The sequence below is a fragment of the Callithrix jacchus genome, chromosome 16 (assembly GCF_049354715.1).
Source record: "Callithrix jacchus isolate 240 chromosome 16, calJac240_pri, whole genome shotgun sequence".
NCBI classification, from domain to species: Eukaryota; Metazoa; Chordata; class Mammalia; order Primates; family Cebidae; genus Callithrix; species Callithrix jacchus.
The window spans coordinates 13,827,679-13,852,074 of record NC_133517.1 but is presented as its reverse complement, the minus strand read 5'-3'; the positions used below and the strand labels follow the sequence as shown (position 1 = coordinate 13,852,074).

The 24,396-nt window shown below is 41.0% G+C and overlaps 1 protein-coding gene and 1 non-coding gene across 3 annotated transcripts in view; both read left to right on the top strand.

The window, feature by feature from the left end:
- The first annotated feature begins 7,903 nt into the window (after positions 1-7,903).
- The window catches only part of LOC118142758 (POTE ankyrin domain family member A), a 62,941-nt gene continuing 46,448 nt past the window's right edge, over positions 7,904-24,396 (top strand). For both annotated transcript variants that reach the window (XM_078352503.1, XM_035290205.3), the window contains exons 1-7: positions 7,904-8,396; positions 9,445-9,559; positions 9,718-9,894; positions 12,643-12,749; positions 13,985-14,122; positions 16,873-16,943; positions 23,560-23,630. In XM_078352503.1, the coding sequence (XP_078208629.1) occupies positions 8,098-8,396; positions 9,445-9,559; positions 9,718-9,894; positions 12,643-12,749; positions 13,985-14,122; positions 16,873-16,943; positions 23,560-23,630 (978 nt within the window). In that variant the 5' untranslated portion in view covers positions 7,904-8,097. The remainder of the gene's footprint in view (positions 8,397-9,444; positions 9,560-9,717; positions 9,895-12,642; positions 12,750-13,984; positions 14,123-16,872; positions 16,944-23,559; positions 23,631-24,396) is intronic.
- Positions 15,365-15,470, top strand: LOC144579844 (U6 spliceosomal RNA). Its single transcript, XR_013528299.1, has one exon. It is a non-coding gene; the product is annotated as a U6 spliceosomal RNA (small nuclear RNA).

The following is a 24,396-nucleotide window of genomic DNA, read 5'->3' as shown; positions in this document are numbered from 1 at the left end:
GCTGTAGTATTTTAGGCCTTAGGACTTTTTCTGGGGGAAACTCCTCCATGTGAATGGAGAGAAAGTGGAGCTCTATCTGTGGGAGGCAGGGGAAGCCCTGCCCAGGTTGCGTGTTGGAGCCAGACCCCGGTTTGATTGTGCTGCATCCAAGCCTCAGGTGGACGGAAAAGAATCCCAGCCACCTCCAAGGTTTTCTGATTTTTTTTCTTTATTTTTTTGAGACAGGGTCTGGCTCTGTTGGCCAGGCTGGAGTGCAGTGGTGGATCCCAGCTCACTGCAGCCGCCACTTCCTGGGCTTAAGGGATTCTCCAGCTTAGCCTCCCAAGTGACTGGGCCTGTGACACCATGCCCAGCTAATTTTTTTTTTTTTTGTATTTTGTTGTAGAGATGGAGTTTTGCCATGGTACCCAGGCTGGTCTCAAACTCCTGAACTCAAAGCAGTCCTCCTGCCCCAGCTTTCCAAAGTGCTGGGATTATAGGTGTGAACTACCACACCTAGACTGCTAATTTTTTTAAAAAAATCTGCATTTCCACTTTTGGAACACAGGGGACACTTTTCTCCACCCCCTGCATCACTTGACCTCTCAGTCCCTCCAGACACAGCCACCTGACCAGGGGAAGGAAGCTTTTGTGCTGCTTAATGCCCTCTTTGCAGAAATACCTATTCAGGGTCTCTGCCCAGTCTTGGCTGGATCATTTGTTTTATTGTTACTACCTAGTACTGTTAATGTGTTGCATATATTCCATAACAGCCCCTTAGCAGATAGGTGATTCCCTGAAACTTTCTCCCAGCCTTTCTCATTGGGTTGTTTCCTTTGCCTTGCAAAAACTTCTCACTTTGGTGGAGCTATGCATGTCTATTTTTGCTTTTGTTGCTTGGAATTTTGGTGCCCAATTAAAAAAAATTCACAAATGATTCCATTCTCAATGAGATTGCAACCCGGTGTATTCCCTCTCTCCCTCTCTTCCTTCCTTTTTCCTTCCTTCTCCCTTTCCCTTTCCCTCTCCATCTCCCTCTGTCTCATCCTGTCTTCCCTTCCCATCCAGTCCCATCCCATCCCGTCCCATCTCCCTTCTCTTTGCAACCTGTGAGGATGGATTTAAGTTGCCCTGAAAGTAAGCTTTCTCTATTCTTTCTCTTTCCTTCCTTCCTTCTTTCTTTCTTTCTCTCTTTCTTTCTTTCTTTCTTTCTTTCTTTCTTTCTTTCTTTCTTTCTTTCTTTCTTTCTTTCTTTCTTTCGACAGAGACTTGTTCTGTTGCCAGGCTGGAGTGCAGTGGCACAATCTTGGCTCACTGCAACCTCTGCCTCCTGGGTTCAAGCAATTCTTCTGCCCCAGCCTCCTGAGTAGCTGGGACTACAGGTGGGTTCCACCACGCCTGGCTAGTTTTTGTATTTTTAGCAGAGACAGGGTTTCACCATCTTGGCCAGGATGGTCTCAATCTCTTGGCTTCATGATCTGCCCACCTCAGCCTCCTATAGTGCTGGGGTTACAGGCATGAGCCATGGTGCCCGGCCCCTCTATCTTTTCTTACAGGAATTTTATGATGCTTCATGGTTCCAGGTCTCGTGCTGAGGTTTTAAATCCATTTTGCGTTGACTTTTGTTCATTGCGTAACAAAAGGGTCCTGTTTCATTCTTTTGCATATGCAAAAGAACGGTTTTTCCAAAAGCATTTAATGAAGTAAATCTCTGTTTCCATTGTGTCTTTCTGATCTCTGATGCTGATTTCATTTGCTTTGGAAGTATACCCAGTAGTGGGATTGCTAGATCATATGGTAGTTATATTTTCTTTCTTTTTTTGAGACAAGGTCTCACTCTGTTGTCCAAGCTGGGGTGCAGTGTAACAGTCTTGGCTCACTGCAGTCTCTATGTCCCAGGCTCAAGAAATTTTCCCACCTCAGCCTGAGTACCTGGGACCACAGGCATGTGTCACCACGGCTGGCTAAGTTTTGTAGATGGAGGGTTTTACTGTGTTGCCTTGGCTGATCTTGAACTCTTGAGCTAAGCAATCCATGCACATTGGCCTCCCGGTAGTTGTATTTTCAAAATTTGGGGGAACTCCCATCTCTTTACCATAAGGCATATACTAACTTATCTTTCCTTCAACTGGAAAAAAGAGTTCCCTTTTCTCCAAATTCATACCAGCATTCTTCTTTTTTAATTTTTTTGTGGCCAGACATGGTGGCTCATGCCTGTAATTCAAGCACTTTGGGAGACTGAGGTAGGCAAGATCACTTAAGCCCAGCCTAGGCAACATGGCAAAACTTCATCTGTACCAAAAATTTTTTAAAAGTAGCCAGGCATCGTGGTGCATGCCTGCAATTCTAGGTATTCAGGAGGGTGAGGTGGAAGGATCACTTGTGCCCGGGAGGTGAAGACTGCAGTGAGTCCTGATTCATGCCACTGTCCTCCAGCCTGGGTGACAGAGTGAGTCTCTGTCTCAAAAAAAGTTTAAAACATTTTTTTTAGTAACTTTCATTCCAGTAAGTGAAATGGCATCTGAGTGTGTGTGTGTGTGTGTGTGTGTGTGTGTGTGTGTTTTGAGACAGAGTCTTGTTCTGTCACCCATGCTGGAGTGCAGTGATGTGATCTCGGCTCACTGCAACCTCCTGGGTTCTAGCAATTCTCATGGCTTAGCCTCCTGAGTAGCTGGGATTACAGGTGTGCGCCACTATGCCTAGCTAATTTTTTGTATTTTTAGTAGAGACAAGGTTTCACCATGTTGATCAGGCGGGTCTTGAACTCCTGACCTCAAGTGATCTGCCCGCCTCAGCCTCCCAAAGTGCTGGGATTACAGGTGTGAATCACCACAACTGACCTGAATGTGGTTTTGAAGTATGTTTTTTTCTGATGAATGATGATGTTGAGGATCTTTTCTCTTACCTGTTGACCTATTTTTTATCATCTTTGCAGAGATGTCTATTCAAGGTCTCTGCACAGTATTAGTTTGGATATGTATTTTTATGCTACCTAGTATTTTTTTTCTGTGTACATATTTGGTAACAACCAGTTATCACTCATGATTCCCTGAAATTTTCTCACAATATATATACTTTTGAGACAGAGTGTCATTCTCCTATCCAGGCTGGAGCACAGCAGTGGCATTTTATGTCACAGTAGCATGTATTTTAGATACCTGCAGTTTTGCCATTTTGATATCAGGAATTGTGAATCCTCCAACTTGGTTTATATTTCTCAGAATTTCTTAGATATTCAGGCCTATTTGTGGTTACATATGAACATTAGCATTGTGTATTCACATTTCTTGAGTTTCTGTGTACAATAAAGTATATAATTAGAGGGTATGCTGGGACTTCTCTTTGCTCTGGGACATTTTGATACACGTATAGTTTAAGTAGTGATCAAATCAGGGTACTTCGGATATAAGTTCCCTCATGAAGCTATTATTTCTCTGTTGTGAGAACATTCAGATTGCTCCCTTCTAGCTTTAATTCTTTCTTTGTTGTTAACTGGAGTTACCCAGCTGTGGTATAGAACACAAGAATGTGTTTGTCTTAACTAACTGCAACTTTGTTTCCAGAACCAAGCCCTCCCATAAACTTCTTTCACTCTTCTCAGAAGACCAAGAATGTCCCCTTATTGGCTGGGCATGGTGGCTCCCACGTGTAATCCCAGCACTTTGGGAGGCCAAGGCAGGAGGATCATGAGGTTAAGAGATTGAAACCATCTGGCCAACATGGTGAAACCCCATCTCGACCAAAAATACAAAAATTAGCTGGGAATGGTGGCATGTGCTTGTAGTACCAGCTACTTGGGAGGCTGAGGCAGGAGAATCACTTGAACCCGGGAGGAGGAGGTTGCAGTGAGCTGAGATCGCACCACTGCACTCCAGCCTGGGTGACAGAGTGAGACTCCATCTCAAAAAACAAAAAACAGAAAACCAAAACAAAGCCTCCTTATTCATACACAATGGATTTCTCCTGACCATTATCTCTAGTTATACACAGTCTTCTTACTATCTCAGCAAAATCATTCTGAACTTCCATTTCTCAGGTAGAAAATAGATGCCAACTCAAGATAGATTAAAAACTTAAATGTAAGACCTGAAACTATGAAACAACTAGAAAAAACATACTAAAAATGCTTCAAGCCATTGGTTTAGGCAAATAATTTATGGCTGATATCTCAAAAGCACAGGCAACACAAGCAAAAATAGATAAGTGGAATATAGCTTCTGCACAGCAAAAGAAACAACACAGTCAAGAGACAGATCCTTGAATGGGAGAAAATAACTTCAAAGTACTCATCTGACCAGGGACTAATATGCAGAATAATACAAGGAACTCAAATTTCCCAAAAGTAATGAAACAATCCCATTAAAAATGGGCAAAGAACAGGAATAGACATGTCTCAAAAGACATGCAAATGGCTAACAGGTATATGAGAAAATGCTCAACATTATTGATCAGGATGCAAATCAAAACCACAATGAGATATCATCTCACCTCTGTTGGAATGGCTATTATTAAAAAGATGAAAAGTAACAGATACTGGTGAGAATGAAGAGAAATAGAAACTCTGTTACACTGTCAGTAGGAGCACAAATCAGTACAACCATGATGGAAATCAGTATGGAGAATTCTAAAAAACGAAAAATAGAAGTAGGTCCAGCAATCCTACTACTGGGTATTTATTCAAAGGAAAGAGTTCAGGCCAGGTGTGGCGGCTCATACCTGTAACCCAGCACTTTTGGAGGCTGAGGCAGGTGGATCACTTGAGGTGAGGAGCTTGAGACCAGTGTGGCTAACATGACGAAACTCTGTCTCTTCTAAAAATACAAAAAATAATTAGCTGGGCATTGTGGCACATGCTTGTAATCTCAGCTACTTGGGGAGGCTGAGGCAGGAGAATCACTTGAACCCAGGAAGTGGACTTTTTGGTGAGCCAAGATTGTGCCACTTAACTCCAGGCTAAACAACAGAGTGAGACTGTCTTAAAAAAAATCAATATAGCACAGGGATGTCTGCATTCACATGTTTATCATAGCACTGTTTACAATAGCAAAGATATGGAATCAACCCAAGTATCTATCAACAAATGAATAGCTAAATAAAATGTATGAAATGAACACAATAGAGTACTATTTGGCAATAAAAAATAATGAAATCATGTCATTTGTAGAAACATGGATAGATCTGGAAGGCATTATGTTAAGTGAAATAAGCCAGGCACAGAAAGACACATAACAACGGTCCTCACATGTGGGAGCTAAAAATAACTTCATCTCATGGACACAGAGAATCCAATGGCAGATACCAGAGGCTATGAAGACTGGGTGTGTGGAAGGGAGAAAGAAGAGAAGTTGGCTATTAGGTGCAAACATACAGTTAGAAGAAATAAGCTGTAATGTCTGATAGCAAAACAATATTTCAAAGTAGCCAGAATACACATTCACTCTGTGTAACAAACACTCACCTGTACCCTATAAATAGGTAAAATGTTGTGGGTGTCAATAAAAGATTCTTTTTTGGGTGGGAGGGATGGAGTCTTGCTCTGTTGCTCAGGCTAGAGTGCAGTGGCATAACCTCGGCTCACCACAACCTCCGCCTCAGGGGTACATGCGATTCTCCTGCCTCAGCCTCCCATGTAGCTGAGATGATAGGCATGCGCCACCACACTTGGCTAATTTTTGTATTTTTATACAGATGGGGTTTCAGCATCTTGGCCAGGCTGGTCTCAAACTCCTGACCTCATGACACCCACCTCAGCCTCCCAAAGTGCAAGGATTACAGACATGAGCCACCATGCCCAACAATAAAAGGTTCTTTTAAGATGGCGAGGTTATGTCCAAGTCTCCAGAGAGGGGCCCTTTGGTTCCACACAGCAATCCTGCCCACCTCCACTGTTCCACCATGCTGGTCCTGTCTGAGCCTTCATGCTCTTGCCCCCAAAGCAGGTGGTTCTGACTCAGGTGGCCACACTGTGGACCTGGGTGTTGGTGGCCCAGATGGTGGGTACTGTGGGCTTCCTGCCCTTCTTGTTCTACTGGGACCAGATGGAGCCAGGCAGTGACAGGGCACCACCTTCTTGACCAGATCCTGGGACATAGGAGGAGTGTCACCTGGCTCCTCCTTATCTCAATTCAGAGCTCAAAGTACCCCTGGGCCTGGGACATGGGTGGGCTGGACTCAGGAAGGTTTGGATGCAGCTCAAGCCTTGTGGGACCTCTGGGTTTTCTACCCACTGAGAGTGCCCCCATACAGATGACCTAAGACCCGTAGCTGGTGGGAAGGGTCTGGCATTTCTTTGGTCCCTCCTCATTCATGCCAGGCACCCTGACTGTCCTTCCTGATTTATTGCCCTGGTCACATTCCCCAGGGCAGCTTGGGGCTTTGTTCAGATGTCTACCATAATCAGGTGCCTAATAAGTGCTGAGACTTGCAAGACCACCTGGGCAGCTGGGTAGGTGCCCCCTGGTGAGCACCCCGTCAGTCAGGCCCCTGCCCACGTGTCTGCCTGCTCCCGCTTGTGTTTGTCACAGCTGGATCATTGCCTGGATCCAGCTCAACTCTGCTGCCAGGGTTGCCTCAGTCTGGCTTCCCAGGGCTTGCAGCATCCTGGTCCCAGGATCTGCACACAGGGCCTCCTTTTTGCATCTTGCCCTCAGGGATAGGTGCTCCTCCAAGCCCTGCCTGCCTGCCTGGAGACAGCCACCCACACCCCGTGCCCCTATTGCATGCCAGGGGAGTGGAGCCTCTGCCAGAAGCCCCACAGCGGTTGGCCCTGGCTTGGACACCGTGTAGGGGCAACGGCCGGGAGCTGGCCACCCAGCCCCAAACCTGTGGCCCCTGAGTGCCACGTCACTGATGGCCCCGCGCTGGGCTTTGTGGGTGGCTTGTGTTCTGTGATTTTTTTTGGAGGTGGAGTTTCGCTCTGTTACCCAGGCTGGAGTGCAGTGGCGCCACCGGCTCACTGCAACCTCCGCCTTCCAGGTTCAAGCATTTCTCCTGCCTCAGCCTCTCCTGAGGCTGGGATGCAGGCACCCACCACCGCATCCGGCTAATTTTTTGTACTTTTAGCAGAGGCGGGGTTTCGGGTTTCACCGTGTTGCCAGGCTGGTCTCCAACTCCTGAGCTCAGGCAGTACCCCCGTGCCTCGGCCTCCGGAAGTGCTAGGATTGCAGGTGTGAGCCACCGCGCTTGGCCTGTTCTACGATTGATTTTGAGGCCATCTGTAGCGAGCTCCGACAGCCCGAGCTCCCAGCTGCAGCTGCCACGCCCCACCCCCCACAACAGCACCGTCACAACTGCCTTGGGGGCTTTCTTCAGAGGAGACTGTCAGAGTCCTCAAGTTCCTGGCGCTCTAGTCCCGGTCCTGCTTCTAGAGGCTTTTTCCCAGTAGCTGCGTCTCCTTCTCAATGGCTTGAGAGCTTGACCAACTCCCGCACAATTTGGTGGGAACACAAGGCCGCCACTGACGTTTGTGGCGCCAGAACTTGCACATGCGGTGACACATGTCGGCCACTGTGCCACGTGCAGAGACGCCGCCTGAGGTGCGCACGTCTCACGCGCACGCCTCACGCGCGTGTATCCACGCGTGTGTAACGGCTGGCTTGCGTGCCTGCTGCACGGGCACGCCACACGCGCACGCCACAAGCGCACTATGGTACATGCAACACACGCGTGTTGGCGTTCCATGCATGCGTCTGTAACAGCCTGTCTTGGCGTCGGTCGCTTGGCTTGGCTTTGGTCGCTTGGCTTGGTCGTCCTCCAGTGGATTGGCATTTTCTCCCCTAGCGTTTCTTTGCTGGGATTGACCTTTTCTAGACTGGGCTTGGAATTCCCCTGCTGGGCTGGGTGTTTCCTTGGGGGATTGGCCTTTCCCTGGGTGGGCGTGGGATTTCCCTGGGGGTGGGCGGGGATTCCCCTGGGTGGGCGTGGACTTCCCCTGGGTGGGTGTGGCCTTTCAAACCTCGCTGGTCTTGGCCTCTCCCCCTGGGCTTGGCAAGGTTTTGCCTGGCCTTGTCCTTTCTCCTCTGACAGATTGGAAACTTGGAGTTTCCTGCTTGTTGGTGAAACTTGTTGGCAGAGGCGATTGGCTAGCTATTACCCGGCTCCTCGGGCTGGTGGAAGCGGATGGGGGCTGAGGTTTCTCCAAAGCCATCTGCTCCCCCTTTGAAGAAGCCCTTTGGCCTCAGGAGCAAGATGGGCAAGTGGTACTGCCTTTGCTTCCCCTGCTGCTGGGGGAGTGGCAAGAACAACGTGGGCGCTTGGGGAGACCACGACGACAGCGCCTTCAGGGAGCCAAGGTACCACGTCCGTCGAGAAGATCTGGGCAAGCTCCACAGAGCTGCCTGGTGGGGTAAAGTCCCCAGAGCGGATCTCATCGTCATGCTCAGGGGCCCCGGCGTGAACAAGAGGGACAAAAAGAAGAGGTAACCTGGCCTGGGCTGGGAGGAGGTGGGATGTGGGGACATGGGGTAGGGACATGCTCTCCTGGCACAGCGGGGGGTCAGGGACTGGATTTCTCTCCTCCGCAGGACCCACACCGCCCAGGGTTTGAAAAACTCAGAGGTCGGGGCGCAGGCCTCTTTAAGAGCAGCAACACGAACCCAAAATTTTAGTTCATTTCCAATCCAGTTATAATTTCCCTTATAGAACACTGACTGTTTCAAACTGATTTAACTTGTAAAATTAAGTTGATGCAGCAAATTATTTTTAATGTAAGCATTTTAAAACAATGTTATCTACATTATAGAAAGGTATATTGAGAACTAAGTCCCATAAGATGTCAACTTCTGGGCTAAATATTCTTCAAATAAAATCTAACATGCATTTTATATCAGTGTACCCTATGTATATATGTTCTTTACTGAGGAACCTTGGAAGGAAACTGAAATGGAAAGATGGTTTGTGTCCTTGACTAGGAAGATTCATTTTTCTTAAGATGTGAGCTCTTTCTATTTCTCATTTTCACCTAAGCCAAATAAAAATAGGAAAGTTTTAGCACTCTTAAATTACACATGCTGGCATTTATTATCGTGATAAATTTTTTGTAACAGAATGGAAAAAGACTTGCCTTTCCGGATATCAAAATGTGCATGTGCTATTTTTGCAAATTGTTTACTAACAGCTGAAAATACATAAATGAATAGAATAGTTAATTCCCATTTTATTGATGAGGACATTGAGACCCAAAAAGGCTAAGCAACAGCTAGGAAGGGACAGAGCTTAAAGTAGGATTCCATCCCAAGTTGAGTGGAATCTAAAGGCCATGATCTTTCTCTTCAAATTGGCTGCTTTTTCATTAAAACGGAGAGTAATGAGAGGTAATAATTAGCGTGCTTTCTTCACAGGAAAATTAAATGTTTGTTTTGAAGGAAGAGGAATAGCAGGCTATTCAGTGTTTGCAATGACATGAATCATTGATATAGCTTTAAATAGTGGACTACAATTTCCTAAAAAGGCTTCTCACTCTCACAGGACTGCTCTCCATTTGGCCTGTGCCAATGGAAATCCAGAAGTAGTAAAACTCCTGTTGGACAGACAATGTGACCTTCATGTCTTGGATAGCAAAAAGAGGACAGCTCTAATAAAGGTATGCAGTAGTCAGCTAATCAGTGTGAGATGGATTTGATTTCAGTACATAGAATAAAAATTAGTTTCCTCAAGTAAATATAACTAGTTGATGAAAGCTGTGGAATGTTTATTTTGAATTCTGAGGGCTTATAATTTGTTTTTTTATCATACTTGCAGGCCGTACAATGCCAAGAAGATGAATGTGCATTATTAATGTTAGGAGAACATGGCACTGATCCAAACATTCCGGATGTGTATGGCAATACCGCACTACACTATGCGGTCTACAATGAAGACAAATTACTGGCCAGAGCACTGCTTTTGTGCGGTGCCGACACTGAATCAGCAAACAAGGTATAGATCTACCAGTTTTATTTTCAAAATACTGAAATGCATTTGTTTGAGCACTGACCTGTGTAAGGGTCAGTTTTTCATATTTGGAAGCTCAAGCATAACCTGAATGAAAATATTTAGAAATGACTTAATTATTATCTAATATTTTATGCTAAATATTATTACTTCTAAGGAAACATTCGAGGGTACGGTTTTTTTTTAATGCACTTGTGGTAAATTGTTTTTTTAAAACACAAATTGTAAAAGGTAATAATTATTTTGTTTTAAATTTTTTCCTCCCAGGTTTTGTTTGTTTGTTTGTTTGTTTGTTTGTTTTTGCCTCTAATCAATGTAAAATGACAAAATTTGCCCTGGAAATAGGTTTAAAACTCCAAGAAATGAAACTACATTTCAGTGAATAGAAATCCTGCTGCTTTGGCAAGTTCCTAAAAAAAAAAGTCGTATACATGAAGTGATGTATCTCTCAGTGGCAAGGCTTAAGATATTTCTGATTGTTCATGAGGCAAAAATGAAAAGGGAAAAAGAGAGCAATCAGAAATATTGAGGCCAATTTTTCAATTAGATAATGGAGAAAAAAACTATGAAGAGGGTGTGTGTGTGTGTGTGTGTGTGTGTGTGTGTGTGTCTGTGGTGTTGTTCATTTATCTGTTTCCTTTGTATGGTAACACAAGGATCTCTTCAGTTTTAGAGAAAGACAGTTTTCAGTTTGGGAAAGGGAGTTAGTGAGTTGTAAAATCCCTAGAGATCAATTTTCGGAGACCTCTGAGGAACCAGACTGGCAGTGAATAGGTGGTGATGTAGTGGGAAACCCTTGAGCAGAGGGAATAATAAGTAATCAACTGACTTATTATCCTATTCTGATAGAAATGGCCAATTAGAGTCTCAACTCTGCTTTGAAATCTAGAATGTCTTTATAGGAAGGTGGGACATAAGGCACTTATAAGTAACAAGATCAAGTTGGATTTTGAGTTTACTAGACCCTGATCTACTCGTACCTGGGAAAATTATGTGGTGTTTTCAGCAAATGAGTGTCTTTCCTACTCTTTCCTCTTTTTGGCCAAATACTTAAGTGATAAAGGGACTTTGTCATGTGGGTGGGAGATGAGACTGAAGTAATTGTGTGTTGCACTAGTTGTCAGAATTGTGCATCCCAGTAACCTGAGGAAACTTTTTCAATGATCTACAAGTCTAGGCTGCCCCTGAAGGTTTTGATAGACTAAGTCTAATAAAGCCTGGATACGTATGTTTAAAAATATTTCCTTGAAGCCAGGCATGGTGGTGCATGGCTGTAGTTCCAACTGCTAGGGAGGCTGAGGTGGGAGGATAGCTTGAGAACAGGAGTTTGAATCTAGCCTGGGCAACATAATGAGACCCTGTCTCTAACAACACCAACAACAGCAACAAATTCCTTAAAATCCAGATGCTCCTACCTAAGAACCACTGAATAGATAAGTTTAATGTGTAAATTCATGGATCTCAGAAACTTAAAATATCTGTAGAAGAGTTGGAGTTGGATATGTGCTAATTCCTTTAAATCTTTCCTTTCCAATAATATTAGTCTTTTTTTTTTCTTTTTCATTTATTTATTTATTTTTAAGATGGGGTCTCACTCTGTCTCCCAGGCTGGAGCGCAGTGGTGCAGTGACAGCTCATGGTAGCCTTAATCTCCCCAAGCTCGGGTGGTCCTCCCACCTCAGCCTCCCAAAATACTGGGATTACAGGTGTGAGCCACTACACCTGGCCTAATCTGACTTCTATCTCCGTGGTAGGGACATTAAAATGAATATTACTGGAAGTATCTCTAAGCTTACAGAATAATAATTTTTCCTTCCTACCATCAGTTATTCACTGCTATTCAGAAGGTCTTTAGAAATTTGCAGTGAGTAGTCTTTCAATAAGTAGAGGATGGTCCTTTCGGGATTTAGCGTCTTTTTGTCATCATTCAAGTGCTTAGGTCAGTAAGTCGTTATAAAGAGCAGAGTTTTCTCAATCAGAATTGTAGCAAATTCTAAATCTTTTTTGTCAACTGAAGCTGTCTTATGGACTATCCAGTATGTCTCTTAAATTTGTAGAGCCTTGACTTAATCAGGATGGCAGTTTTAAACACTAAAAACTGGAATTATTAAGAATACAGATAGAAATTCTGTTAATTTAGTTTGAGCAGTCTGAATTCATTATCTATTTAGTTAACAATCTGGGAAATTTAAATACAAATGGATTTTAAGTGAATAAATGTTGGAAAAATCCTTGAAAAATGGACAGTATGAGTCTTAATAGCAATTTTTGTTGTATGTTGGAGCTTGATGTTTTGGTAAAACATGTGAAACTAAAGAAACATTTTACATGCAAATTCTTGCTTTATACACAACAATATGTCATAAGGTTTGAGGATATAGAGATAAAAGATACAGGCCTTGCCGTTAAGCAGCTCTTTGTTTAGATGGGAAAATATATTATTATCTAATAATACTATGCCAAATGCTGGATTAGAAGCAAAGATTTTGGAACCAGTAAGTGTTTAAAGTGAGTTTTTAAGATGACCAGAGTTAATGCAATGAGGCTGAGGAGAGGTGTTTCCCAAGGGAAGGAGGAGCGTGTGGGAAAGCACAGAAGAGCGAGAAGGAAGCGACGTTTTATTTCCTTTCTGCGAGTGTAAGTCCATAGGATCTTATATAAAGTTTCCAGTTCAGTTGAGAAATATGTGATTTTTTGAATTACATATTGTTTTTGCTTTATATTGTTTTACAGAGTGGCCTGACACCACTTTTGCTGGGTGTACATGGACAAAAAGAGCAAATGGTGAAATTTTTAATCAAGAAAAAAGCTAATTTAAATGCACTTGATAGATTTGGAAGGTATAGTTAATTCTTTTAATCTGTGTGTTTTAGAGTGATCGTCACTCAAGTCATAAGTAGTAAATTAATAAGATTCACTTCTACTTGTTGGGACATAGTGATGAGTATCAACACCAATGAGTTAAGGGGAAAAGCAGTTATTTGGACTGGGATAAGCAGTCACATGGCGATCCATACAATAACTTTAAAGTTACCACTTTTTTTAGTTCACATAAAGAACAGTTTTAGTAGGATTCATCTTCTCTTATTATATGGACTGATGTTACTTGTTATGTGACATATTTGGTTATATGATCCTACGTTAGCTAACGGGAGTTCCTATGAGTGTTATGAAGTGTGAACTTCAACTTTTAGTTTACTTTATGACTCAGTACTGAACTTCTTAAACCTTTCTAGTAGTTTTTAACCTCTGCTTCTTATACGCTCTTCCATTAAATATGCTATATTAAACATAAATAGGAGTTGAAAATCATTTTGTCTTTTGAATGACTCTGCTTTCAGTTGCCTTTTTTTGAAGAATATTAATGTTTGCTTATCCCTACATGACAATTAATTGCTATTCCCACATACTTTGGGTTCATCAGCTTTTTTTCTTTTTTATTTCCAGTGTATTTTGATGTTTTTAAATTGGTATGGAGAGAGGGGGTGAAGACAGTTTTAAGTGGATACGCTTTTCCTTTAATAAAGGCAAGCTGTAGGTGGGTGATAAAGAGAAAAGAGCTAGGCTTTAGATTCACACAAGACTGGCATTTAATTCAGTGCCTAGCACATGCTTATTGGCAACATTAACTGATGCCATACACTTCTTACCATTATTTTTAATACTATTGCTTTCAGCATGCAGAATACTCTTATTTATCTGAGCCTCTGGCTGATTTTCTATTAAGGGTATCAGTCTAGGGAGGCTGGAAAAAAATCTTGACTTAAATCTTTGTCCACTTCAGATAAGCAGCCATAACAAAGTTTCTTGCTCATCAAGACCTTTAAATTACTAACTTCTACTATGCAATACCTCACTGAGATAAGAGTCTTCCTTTCTGACCCTTCCTTTTAACCCTGGTGGTATTTTACAAAGATGAACACTTAGGCACTCAAGATGCTTACGTCTTTTAGTGCATGTAAATGTTTAATTCTGCATGGGCAGGCAAGATATTAAATTGGTAGAGTATATCAAACTAGCCTTTATAATAGCTTTACTAAAGTTCCTAAGGAAGAAATTCTCCCTGTCATTTTAGAACTGCTCTCATACTTGCTGTGTGTTGTGGATCAGCAAGTATAGTTAGCATTCTACTTCAGCAAGATGTCGATGTATTCTCTCAAGATGCATCTGGATGGACTGCTGAAGATTACGCAATTTCCAGTCATCATGACATGTAAGTGTTCACATTAAAAGGCTAGTTAACACTAAATTGAGGTTTAAAATAATTATAACCATTGTATCTTATATATCAGGTGAGATGTCATAGTCTGGTTAAGGTAGTTTTAAAGTGGCAGTGAGTTGGTCCCCTGCATCAGCTAGAAATCAAACAAAAAGCTAGACTAGTTAGAAGAACCAATGGGTGCAGGATTCTTTATCTCGGGACTTTTAAGACCTTTATCCTTAGAGATCCCAACATTGTTTATTTCATTCCAAGTATAACACCTATGCATGGGATAAAAAATAATGTCACATCTTTGATTTTTTCTGGTTAGTCCTTTGGGTCTTGAGATGTCCAGTTTAGCAGGAAGTCTTATAGTGTCTTATGGGGACTATTTTCTATGTACTCTTTGAATTTTTCAAGAACCAAAGGGGTTCACTAAGCCCAAAGAAGACAATCCTTTTTATCATGTCAGAAGGAGGAGAAGACAAAGGACATTTTAATTGTTCTGTTTTTTCTGTTGATTCTGTTGCTGCATTGTTGCCACCGAAACTGGTCCTGCTGCTTGGTAATGGTTGACCTTTGACACCAAGATGCCCTTATTGATTCAGATCCCTCAAGTCTTCATACATAGACTTCAAAGTTACCACGTTTTTTAGTTCACATTCCTGTGCTTATGTGCTCAGCCATTGTTCTCAAGGTACCAGCACCCTGCTCTGGCAGCTCGGCATCCTGCCTTTATCCACACATGAAGTGAGCAAATTGACTCTTCCCCTGACATTCAAAACCTAATGTGGAACTCACATCTTACCACAGATGTAACTGACACCTACATGGTAAGAGATCCTTTGAGTTCCAGGTTGGTCTTTTCTCTAGCACATATTAGTTGGGCTTGTTCTAAACTATCAGAGAGCTTCAAATAATGTGGCAGAAAGAGATCGGCATTTGATTTCTTCTTTGCTACCAGATCTGTACCCTGAAGCATCTATACCCTGTATAGTACCTTAGGCAACAGAAAGTCCGACATTAACCTTCCTCAGAGTGTGGGCGCCCAGTTGTGGTTGGCCCCTTGAGTGATCTGTTTTCCATAATGATGAAAACTGCTTACATCTCTTCCTCAAGATTTAAAAATATTTTCAAATTCTACCTCACAGGAAGCCATTGAAGAGAATTCTCAGGATCTCAAGTAGGTTAGTTGGACTTAGAGCCAAACCTTGTCCATGACTCATCACTGTCCATTTGTAAAAGTAGGGCTTTGTGCCTGCTTCAGCAGCACATATCCTAAAATGGGAACAGTACAGAGGAAATTAGCATGGCCCTGCATAGGGAGGCTGCACACATTTTTGAAGCATTCCATATTTGCCTAGTCACTCGAAGGTCATTTGACTGTTTGCTGACTAGCTGTAAGAAAATGGTGTGAATTGAAGCAAAACGAGTGCCACCTAAATATTGAAATTGCTATTTGTGCTACAAAAATATTCCTGTAAGCTGGTCTGTGAGATGACACCAGAGCTGAATAATATGTGGGGTATTGTGTACAAAATATATTGTTAGTAAGTATCTTGAAAATTAGAGAATGTCAAATTGCAACTTCTTCATGGAACCTAAAAAGAAATGTAGGGTTTTGGTCTTCCATGTCAGCTGGAGATGAACATGGATATGAAGCATCATCTTAAAAAACATCTGCTGGTTCAGAGTGTGAGTCTGTAGAGAAGGATCATTGGTTCAAGCCACATCTTGACATCCATTGTTTTTTTTGCCCTTGGTGTGATTGATAAACTCTGTAATAGTGGACAGTCACGTTATCAACTTTATTGAGATATTTATGAATAAATTTAGTTACAAGCTATGAAATAGTTGAGATGCCCTGAATTATAAGCTATAAAGATTAGGACAACTAATAAGCAAAATGAAGACTTCCCTGAAAACTACGTTTGCATCTTAGGACCTTGAACAAAATACACATTGGGTTTTTTTGTTCTGGAGTCTTGCTGTGTTGCCAGACTGGAGTGTAGTGGCGCCATCTTGGCTCACTACAAACTCCACCTCCCAGGTTCAAGCAATTCTCCTGCCTCAGCCTCTTGAGTAGCTGAGACTACAGGCGTGTGTCACCACGCCCAGCTAATTTTTTTTATTTTTAGTAGAGATGCGGTTTCCCCATGTTGGCCAGGATGGTCTTGATTTCTTGACCCTGTAATCTGCCTGCCTTGGTCTCCCAAAGTGCTAGTGTTACAGGGGTGAGACATGGCGCCCGGCCACACATCGGGTTTTATTTGGGATTCCAAGATAATTTTAGTCATAGAGTTTAGGAACAGATTATTCCATGTCTCTACTATTTCTCTGAGCATTTAAAACATGGTATCTTGTTTAATCTTCATCACAATCCAGTGAAAAAGGCAGCAAAGTTCCCACTTTGTGGAAGACTCTGAGCCTAAGAGAAGTAAATTTTCCAAGAATAAATAGCTGTTCCTTGTGGAGCTAGGACTTATTTGGAGTTGGGGCACTTTCTGTTATGTCCAGCTAATGCAAATTAATGTACGGAGTCACAGTGCCCTTGGTTTATGAGTATTTCACCTTACTTTTTGTCCTCTTCAATTAGAAGCTGAATGAGAAGTTTGTAGAATGTACACATAAGTGGATGGGATAATATTGTTAAGTTCTGATATTCTAATATTGTAGAAATATTCTAAGAATTTTACATTTGGAAAGTAAATTTTGTATCGGCATTAATATAGTCATTTTATTTGTTACATTTTTATACATAGAATTTGCCAGTTACTTTCTGACTACAAAGAAAAACAGATGTCAAAAAACTCTTCTCAAAACAGCAATCCAGGTAAAGTCAGTGAATTACTTTAAGTCAGTTGTCCCCAACTTTTTGGCACGGGAGACCCATTATGTGGAAGACAATTTTTTCATTGACTAGGGACAAATGCAGATGATTTCAGAATTATTCAAGCACATTACATTTGTTGTGCTTCTTTATTTGTATTATTATTACATTGTAATCTGTAATGAAATAATGATACAACGTACTATAATGTAGAATCAAAGAAGCTCTGAGCTTGTTTTCCTGCAACTAGATGTTCCTATCTGGGGGCAAAGGGAGACAGTGACAGGTCATTAGGCATTAGATTCTCATAAGAAGCACATAATGTAGATCCCTCACGTGGTCAGTTCACGACAGGGTTCATGCTCCAATGAGTAATGCTGTCACTGATCTGGCAGGAGGTGGGGCTCAGGTGGTAAGATGAGCCATGGGCCATGGTTGTAAACACAGATGAAGCTTCCCTGGCTTGCCTGCTGCTTACCTCCACCTGTGTGGCATGGTTCCAAAACGGCCATGGATTTGTACCAGTCTGTGGCCTGGGAGTTGTGGATGCCTGTTCTGGGTGGTCCTACCATAGACAAAAAAGTAAAAGAAAGGAAGTTTTGATCACAAAAGAACAGTGAAGCCCAGGTCATGTTACATATGCTTGTACAAACAAGGTCTCACTATTACTGACCTCATTCCTCCTAATTTGAAACTGAAAGAGATTTATTTACTTTGTTGGAACAAGATGTTTTCTTCTACCTGCTGGTTGTCATGATAACGGTAATTTTGTTAAATCAAGGTGCTCTGCTACCATTTGTCAAAAGATTTTCACAATAAATACACAAATTGCTCAACTCTAGGCCCAGCAGATGATAATAAACATACAAAAATGCTTCACAATAACAAAAATGCTAGTATGCTATCTGGATGTGGACACCTAATACATTGTATAATTCAAACTGTATGAGGCCACCTTTAATTTAGCCTATGTTTATCAAAGAGCTTCTGTAAGTTAGATTTTATAGGTTGTAGGAGACCAAGATGGAGCAGAAGTAGTTTTAATCTTCAAGGAGTTCATAGGAGAATAGAGCCGTCTCCATTTCATTGCTGTGCTTTTTCAACAGAATTAACAAAGAAAACATTTTTATGTTTTTACTTGACCACTTGACAAATAATAACTATAAAATGTCTTTTAGATACTAAGCATTTTTGTAAACCTACAGAGCACAAACAATTAAAAATACAGACAGGAGCTTGTTATTATCATTGTCATTTTTACTATTTTGCTACTTTATTCAGGGCTTACTGTGTGTTAGATGCCCACTGTAAGCTTTATAATTATGATTTATTATACATTATATTGATTATGTGCCAGACATATGTGATGAGAAATGAAAGCTTTAAAAAATAGTAGATAGGATTTACGTAAAGATACAGAGTGAGTAGAAGTTTTCTAGGTTAAAGAAGCAGAAGAATGACGTTTGGCAGAAGGAACACGTAACAAGATTGTGGGTTTGGCAGAAGAAACACCTAATGATACTGCCCGTTTGGGAGGAAGAGCAGCAAGTGCAAAAGGCAAGACGCTGCGTGAACTTTGCAGGGTTTTTGAGCAGTTCACTTTGCTATTTTGAAAAGTCTGAGATGTGAGAGGTTGGGAATGAGGCGAATACTTAGCTAAGGCAAGTTTATGATAGACTTTTTAATACTAAGGAAATGAGTAGCTCTTATCCTGTGGGCCATGGGAAATTTACCAGGTAGAATGCTTTGGGCTGCAAAGACTAATGAGCAGTGGCTAAAACTGTAGGAACCAGAGTTGTTTTGGTTGTTCAGTGATACTTTAGGATCCCTTGTGTCCCTCTTTCATCTGTGCTGTTGGCAGTGTCTTGTTCGTGTCTCCTTTCATGGTTGGCTAATTCGCAACAACTCCAAACATCTTGTTCTCACAACACAACCTCACCAGGGCTGCTTTTCTTTAAATGGATCTTTTAAATAGGGAGAAAACTCAGAAGCATGCAGTGGACTTCCCGTAACATTTCATTGGCTGGACCACACCGCATCCCAAACCAGACACTGGGAAAGCAAATGTAATTATGTAATTAGCTTAGAACAATCATTCTCTTTCTGAAGCTCGGGAGGGATATTGGGATAATAAATTTCCCAATAGACCTGTGTTTCTTCTGCAAGAAAGAATAAGGAATGGGTATTGGTAGGGAGCCAGCAGTGTTTGCTATAGGGACTCACTGGAGAAATTTGAGCAGGGGAGTCACAAGATTAAACTGGAGCAGTAAGCCCTTCAGGTTATGGTGTAAAACAGGGGTTGGCAAGCTTTTCTGTGAAGGAACATGTGGGAAATATTTTAGACTATGTGGTCTCTGTCAAATCTACGTAACACTACTGTTGCAGTGTGAAAGCCACCCTGAATAATATGTAAGCAAGTAGGCATGACTGAGTGCCAATGAAACTTTATTTACAAAGCCGTAAGACAGACTGGATTTGGCCTGTGGCCTGTAGTTTTTTGACCCCTCATAGAGGATTGATGGAAGGTAACCAGGTAAAGAAAGCAGGAGACAAAGGAAGCTTTCGCAGTAATCGGCTAATGTTTCCTTGTTACACATCCTTGGACTGGTATCAGTGTATTATAAGATTTTCACCCATCCGTGGTGAAAAAAATAAAGTTAAGAATCTCAGTTATTCATTTTGAAATGTTGGCCTTTTTTGGTGTTTTGCCTTTTTCATTTGTTTTGCTTAAATTGTTTTTTTTCATGTAAGAAATAACATTGATAGTTGGCGGTTTTTTTTTTTAAATAAAAGCCATTTTGTAAATGCTTATGTTCCCAGTAGCAGTGGGAATATAAAGCAGAGGCAGAAGAGAGGTATAGTCAACATGATTTGGTGATGCCTGAATGAGAAAAGTTTGGGGGACAGAGAAAAATCTCAGATGATTCACAGGTTTCCAGGTTGTGTATTAGTATTTAACCTGGACATGAGGAAGGAGTAGGAAGTTTTCTGGTGAATATGGAAGAATAAAGAGCAGCAGTTCAGCAGGAATGACAGATTTTTTTTCTGTGCATGTTTAATGGGATATTTGTAAAGGATATTTTCAGTAGGTCATTGGATAATCAGCATTTATAGCTTGTGTCCTACTAGTTCGACTATCAGTAATAAGACTTGTCTAAGATCCAATAATCTAAAAGTTGATGATAAATGTCCATGTGTGTCACCATCGATGACCGAAAGTCAGTCAGCGTCCATGGAATTGGGACAGATGATCTTAACAGATAAAGATGAACATTGGAGGTATATTTCTCATAGGGAATGATACTTTGCATGACCTGTGTGAGTCACAGCTGCCAGAAAACAAAGAAAGCAAGAAACGTATTAAAGAAGTACGGCAAATTCAGTCCTAGGGTGCCCTGTTTGGCTTCATGTCGTAGTTCAGACTTCTAAAATATTATTTTTGCAAAACGTGCTCTGTGTTTCTTCCCCTCTTGCAGCCTGCAACCAAATAGAACCCATTTTAGCAGGGGATTTCTATGTTCTTCTTTAACCAAAGTGACATATAAATCAGAAAAAGGAAGAGAAAGAGCATTTTTGTATAGGCTTGTTGCATATATATATATATATATATGTTTCAAGTTCTGGGGTACATATACAGAACGTGCAGGTTTGTTACATAGGTATATATGTGCCATGGTGGTTTGCTGCATCCATCCCCCCTGTCATATACATTAGGTATTTCTCTTAACGTTAGCCCTCCCCAATACCCCCACTCCCTGCTATCCCTCCCCTTGCCCTCCACTCCCGAAAGGCCCTGGTGTGTGATACTCTCCTCCCTGTGTCCATGTGTTCTCACTGTTCAACCCCCACTTATGAGTGAGAACATGCAGTGTTTGGTTTTCTGTTCCTGTGTCAGTATACTGAGAATTATGGTTTCCAGCTTCATCCATGCCCCTGCAAAGGACATGAACTAATCCTTTTTCATGGCTGCATAGTATTCCATGGTGTATATGTGCCACATTTTCTTTTTCCAGTCTATCATTGATGGACATTTGGGTTGGTTCCAAGTCTTTGCCATTGTAAACAGTGCCACAAAAAAACATACGTGTGCATGTGTCTTTACAATTGAATGTTTTATAAACCTTTGGGTGTATACCCTGTAATGGGATTGTGGGGTCAAATGGTATTTCTAGTTCTGTATCCTTGAGGAATCACCATACTGTCTACCACAATGGTTGAACTAATTTACACTCTCACCAACAGTGTAATAGCCTTCCTATTTCTCTACATCCTCTCCAACATCTCTTGTCTCCAGATTTTTTTATGATCGCCATTCTAACTGGCATGAGATGGTATCTCAATGTGATTTTGATTTGCACTTCTCTAATGACCACTGAGGATGAGCTTTTTAAAATATATTTATTGACTGCATAAATGTCTTCTTTTGAAAAGTGTCTGTTCATATCATTTGCCCACTTTTTGATGGGATTGTTTGCTTTTTTCTTGCACATTTGTTTAAGTTCTTTGTCGATTCTGGATATTAGCCCTTTGTCAGTTGGGTAGATTGCAGAATATTTTTCCCATTCTGTTGGTTGCTGGTTCGCTCTAATGATAGTTTCTTTCACTGTGCAGAAGCTCTTAAGTTTAATTAGATCCCATTTGTCCATTTTGGCTTTTGTTGCTATTGCTTTTGGTGTTTTAGTTATGAAGTTCTTGCTCATGCCTATGTCCTGAATGGTATTTGTATAGGCTAGTATTTAATGTAAACTTGAGAGTACCAGGATTATATTTAGAAAATAGGAACTAGATGGGAAAACTAGATAGGAATTTAAAGATTCTGAACTCCAACACAGTGTGGTTTCTTTGCTCTATTTTCACTGCTCTGAATTCACAACTATTAGTTTTTCATATGTATATATATAAAACATATATATATACACACATATGTATATACATATATACACACACACACATATATATATACATATACACTATAGCTTTAAAAAGCACCATTCAAATAGTGATTTCTTATCATTTCTATAACTTTATTATAGAATTGACTATCCAAGTGTTTATAAGAATTATTGAGAATTTTCTGCATAGTATCATCTCAGCCATGTCCACATGAGCTATCCATCACTTTGTGTTAATGAATAATGGTTCATTAGGAATATTGGTTTTTTGCATTTAAAGTGATCAATATCTAATGCAGATAGGACCAGGGGCCACTCTTAAACATTAATGTCCCAGCACCTTTTTTTTTTTTGAGACAGAGTTTCACTCTTGTTACCCAGGCTGGAGTGCAATGGCGCGTTCTCGGCTCACCGCAGCCTCTGCCTCCTGGGTTCAAGCAATTCTCCTGCCTCAGCCTTCCGAGTAGCTGGGACTACAGACGTGCACCCACCATGCCCAGCTAATATTTTTTTGTGTGTTTTTAGTAGAGACAGGGTTTCACCGTTTTGACCAGGATGGTCTCGATCTCTTGACCTCATGATCCACCCGCCTCGGCCTCCCAAAGTGCTGGGATTATAGGTGTGAGCCACCGTGCCCAGCCTCCAAGCATCTTAAAATTACAATAAGGCTTTCATAATCTGACTTCTGCCCTACTGTCCATCTTTAGCCATTTTCCCTGTGTGCCGTTTCTCTGGCATTACTGAATGGCTGGTAATGCCCTACTCGCTCATCTTTCTATTCTAGGCAAATACATTGACTCTTTCAGGCCTTACTCCCTATCTTGCTGCCTCCTGGCATGCTGTCATCCTTTCCTGTACTCTACCTCTTTTAATCTGGCTAGCCTCAATATTTAAGCCTCCACTTGTGCATGATTTCTACAAAAGCCAACCCTGATGTGCTTTATTTTCATTGTTTCTCAACCCTAACACCTAGTATGTATGTATAGCAGGACTCAATAAAAAATTGCTGAGTAAAATAAAGACTTTATACAAAGATGACTTGCAAGACTGTCCCCTTCAGTCTTGGAGGAGAGGGGACAGACATGGAACAATAATGTACAGTTCAGGTGGTAAAGATGCAGTAGAAAAATTAGTAAAGTACTAAGGCAGCCTCAAGGAAGGAGGTCCCTGTTTATCAGGAGGAAGACATGCAGAATCGAGGAAGGCTTCACATAGCGTTGTTTTAAAAGATAAAAAAACTTGTCAGAATAGTGGAGGGAAATATTTTAGGTATTAGGAAGACATTCTACACTAATAAATGTGTCAGTGATTTTGGAAATCAATTATAAGGTACTGTTAGGAAGTGGAGAACAATATACTATGTTATCTTTTATGTTCTGTATTTTAAAATTGTGTTTCTGGTGGTTTTGTTAATTTATGTTGGGTGAATGAATTTGTGAGTGAATGTTTGAAGTGGTTTTGTTAATTTATGTTGGGTGAATGAATTTGTGAGTGAATGTTTGACATGTTTGTATGTCTTCAATCTAGTGACATCTGATATCTCCCCAAGTGGTTTGTTGACGTTTTAGAGAATTATTTCTTAAGTAACTACTTCATGAAAGACTAAGTTCCATTTAAATGCTCAATTTATAAAACAAAATGAAATGTCTTAAATCTGTTTTACAAAGGCAGTAATTTTTCATGTTGTAAGCAGTTCATTTTAACTGAATATATGAATTTCTCTTCAGAACAAGACTTAAAGATGACATCAGAGGAAGAGCCTCAAAGGCTTAAAGGAAGTGAAAATAGACAGCCAGAGGCATGTCAAATTTTCAATTTAAATTTTGGGTTTAATATTGTTTTCTTTGCTTTAATAATATTAGATAGTCCAAATGAAATTACCTTTCAGACTAGGCTTTGAGAATCAATCGATTTCTTTTTTTGAAGAATCTTTTAGTACATGCTTAAAATTTATTTTAATAAATTTAGCAAACTTATTAAGAGAAGAATCAATATATTCTAATATTTGATATTTAACTTAAACATTATAACCCTCTATAAAATTTAGAATATTCTTATTTTAAATATTCTTGGGCTGGGCACGGTGGCTCATGTCTGTAATCCCAGCACTTTGAGAGGCTGAGGTGGGCAAATCACGAGGTCAAGAGTTTGAGACCAGCCTGACCAACATGGTGAAACACCGTCTTTACTAAAACTACAAAAATTAGCTGGGCGTGGTGGTGGGTGCCTGTAATCCCAGCTACTCAGGAGGCTGAGGCAGGAGAATGGCTGGAGCCTGGGAGGCGGAGGTTGCGGTAAGTCAAGTTTGCATCATTGCACTCCAGCCCAGGAAACAAGAGCAAAACTCCATCTCAAAAAAAATAATAATAATAAAATAAATTCGTATTTGCCTTCTTGATTAGTTTATAGCTAATCTTTCTCTTTGGAATAGAGACCAAAAAAAAAAAAAAAATCCAGAACTTTGTTAACAAACACTCTAACATGATAAAGAAAGTAACATCATTTATTGGATAATATTATTAAGCAACTGAAATTATGAACAGTGTAACAGTGATGGTCCCTGA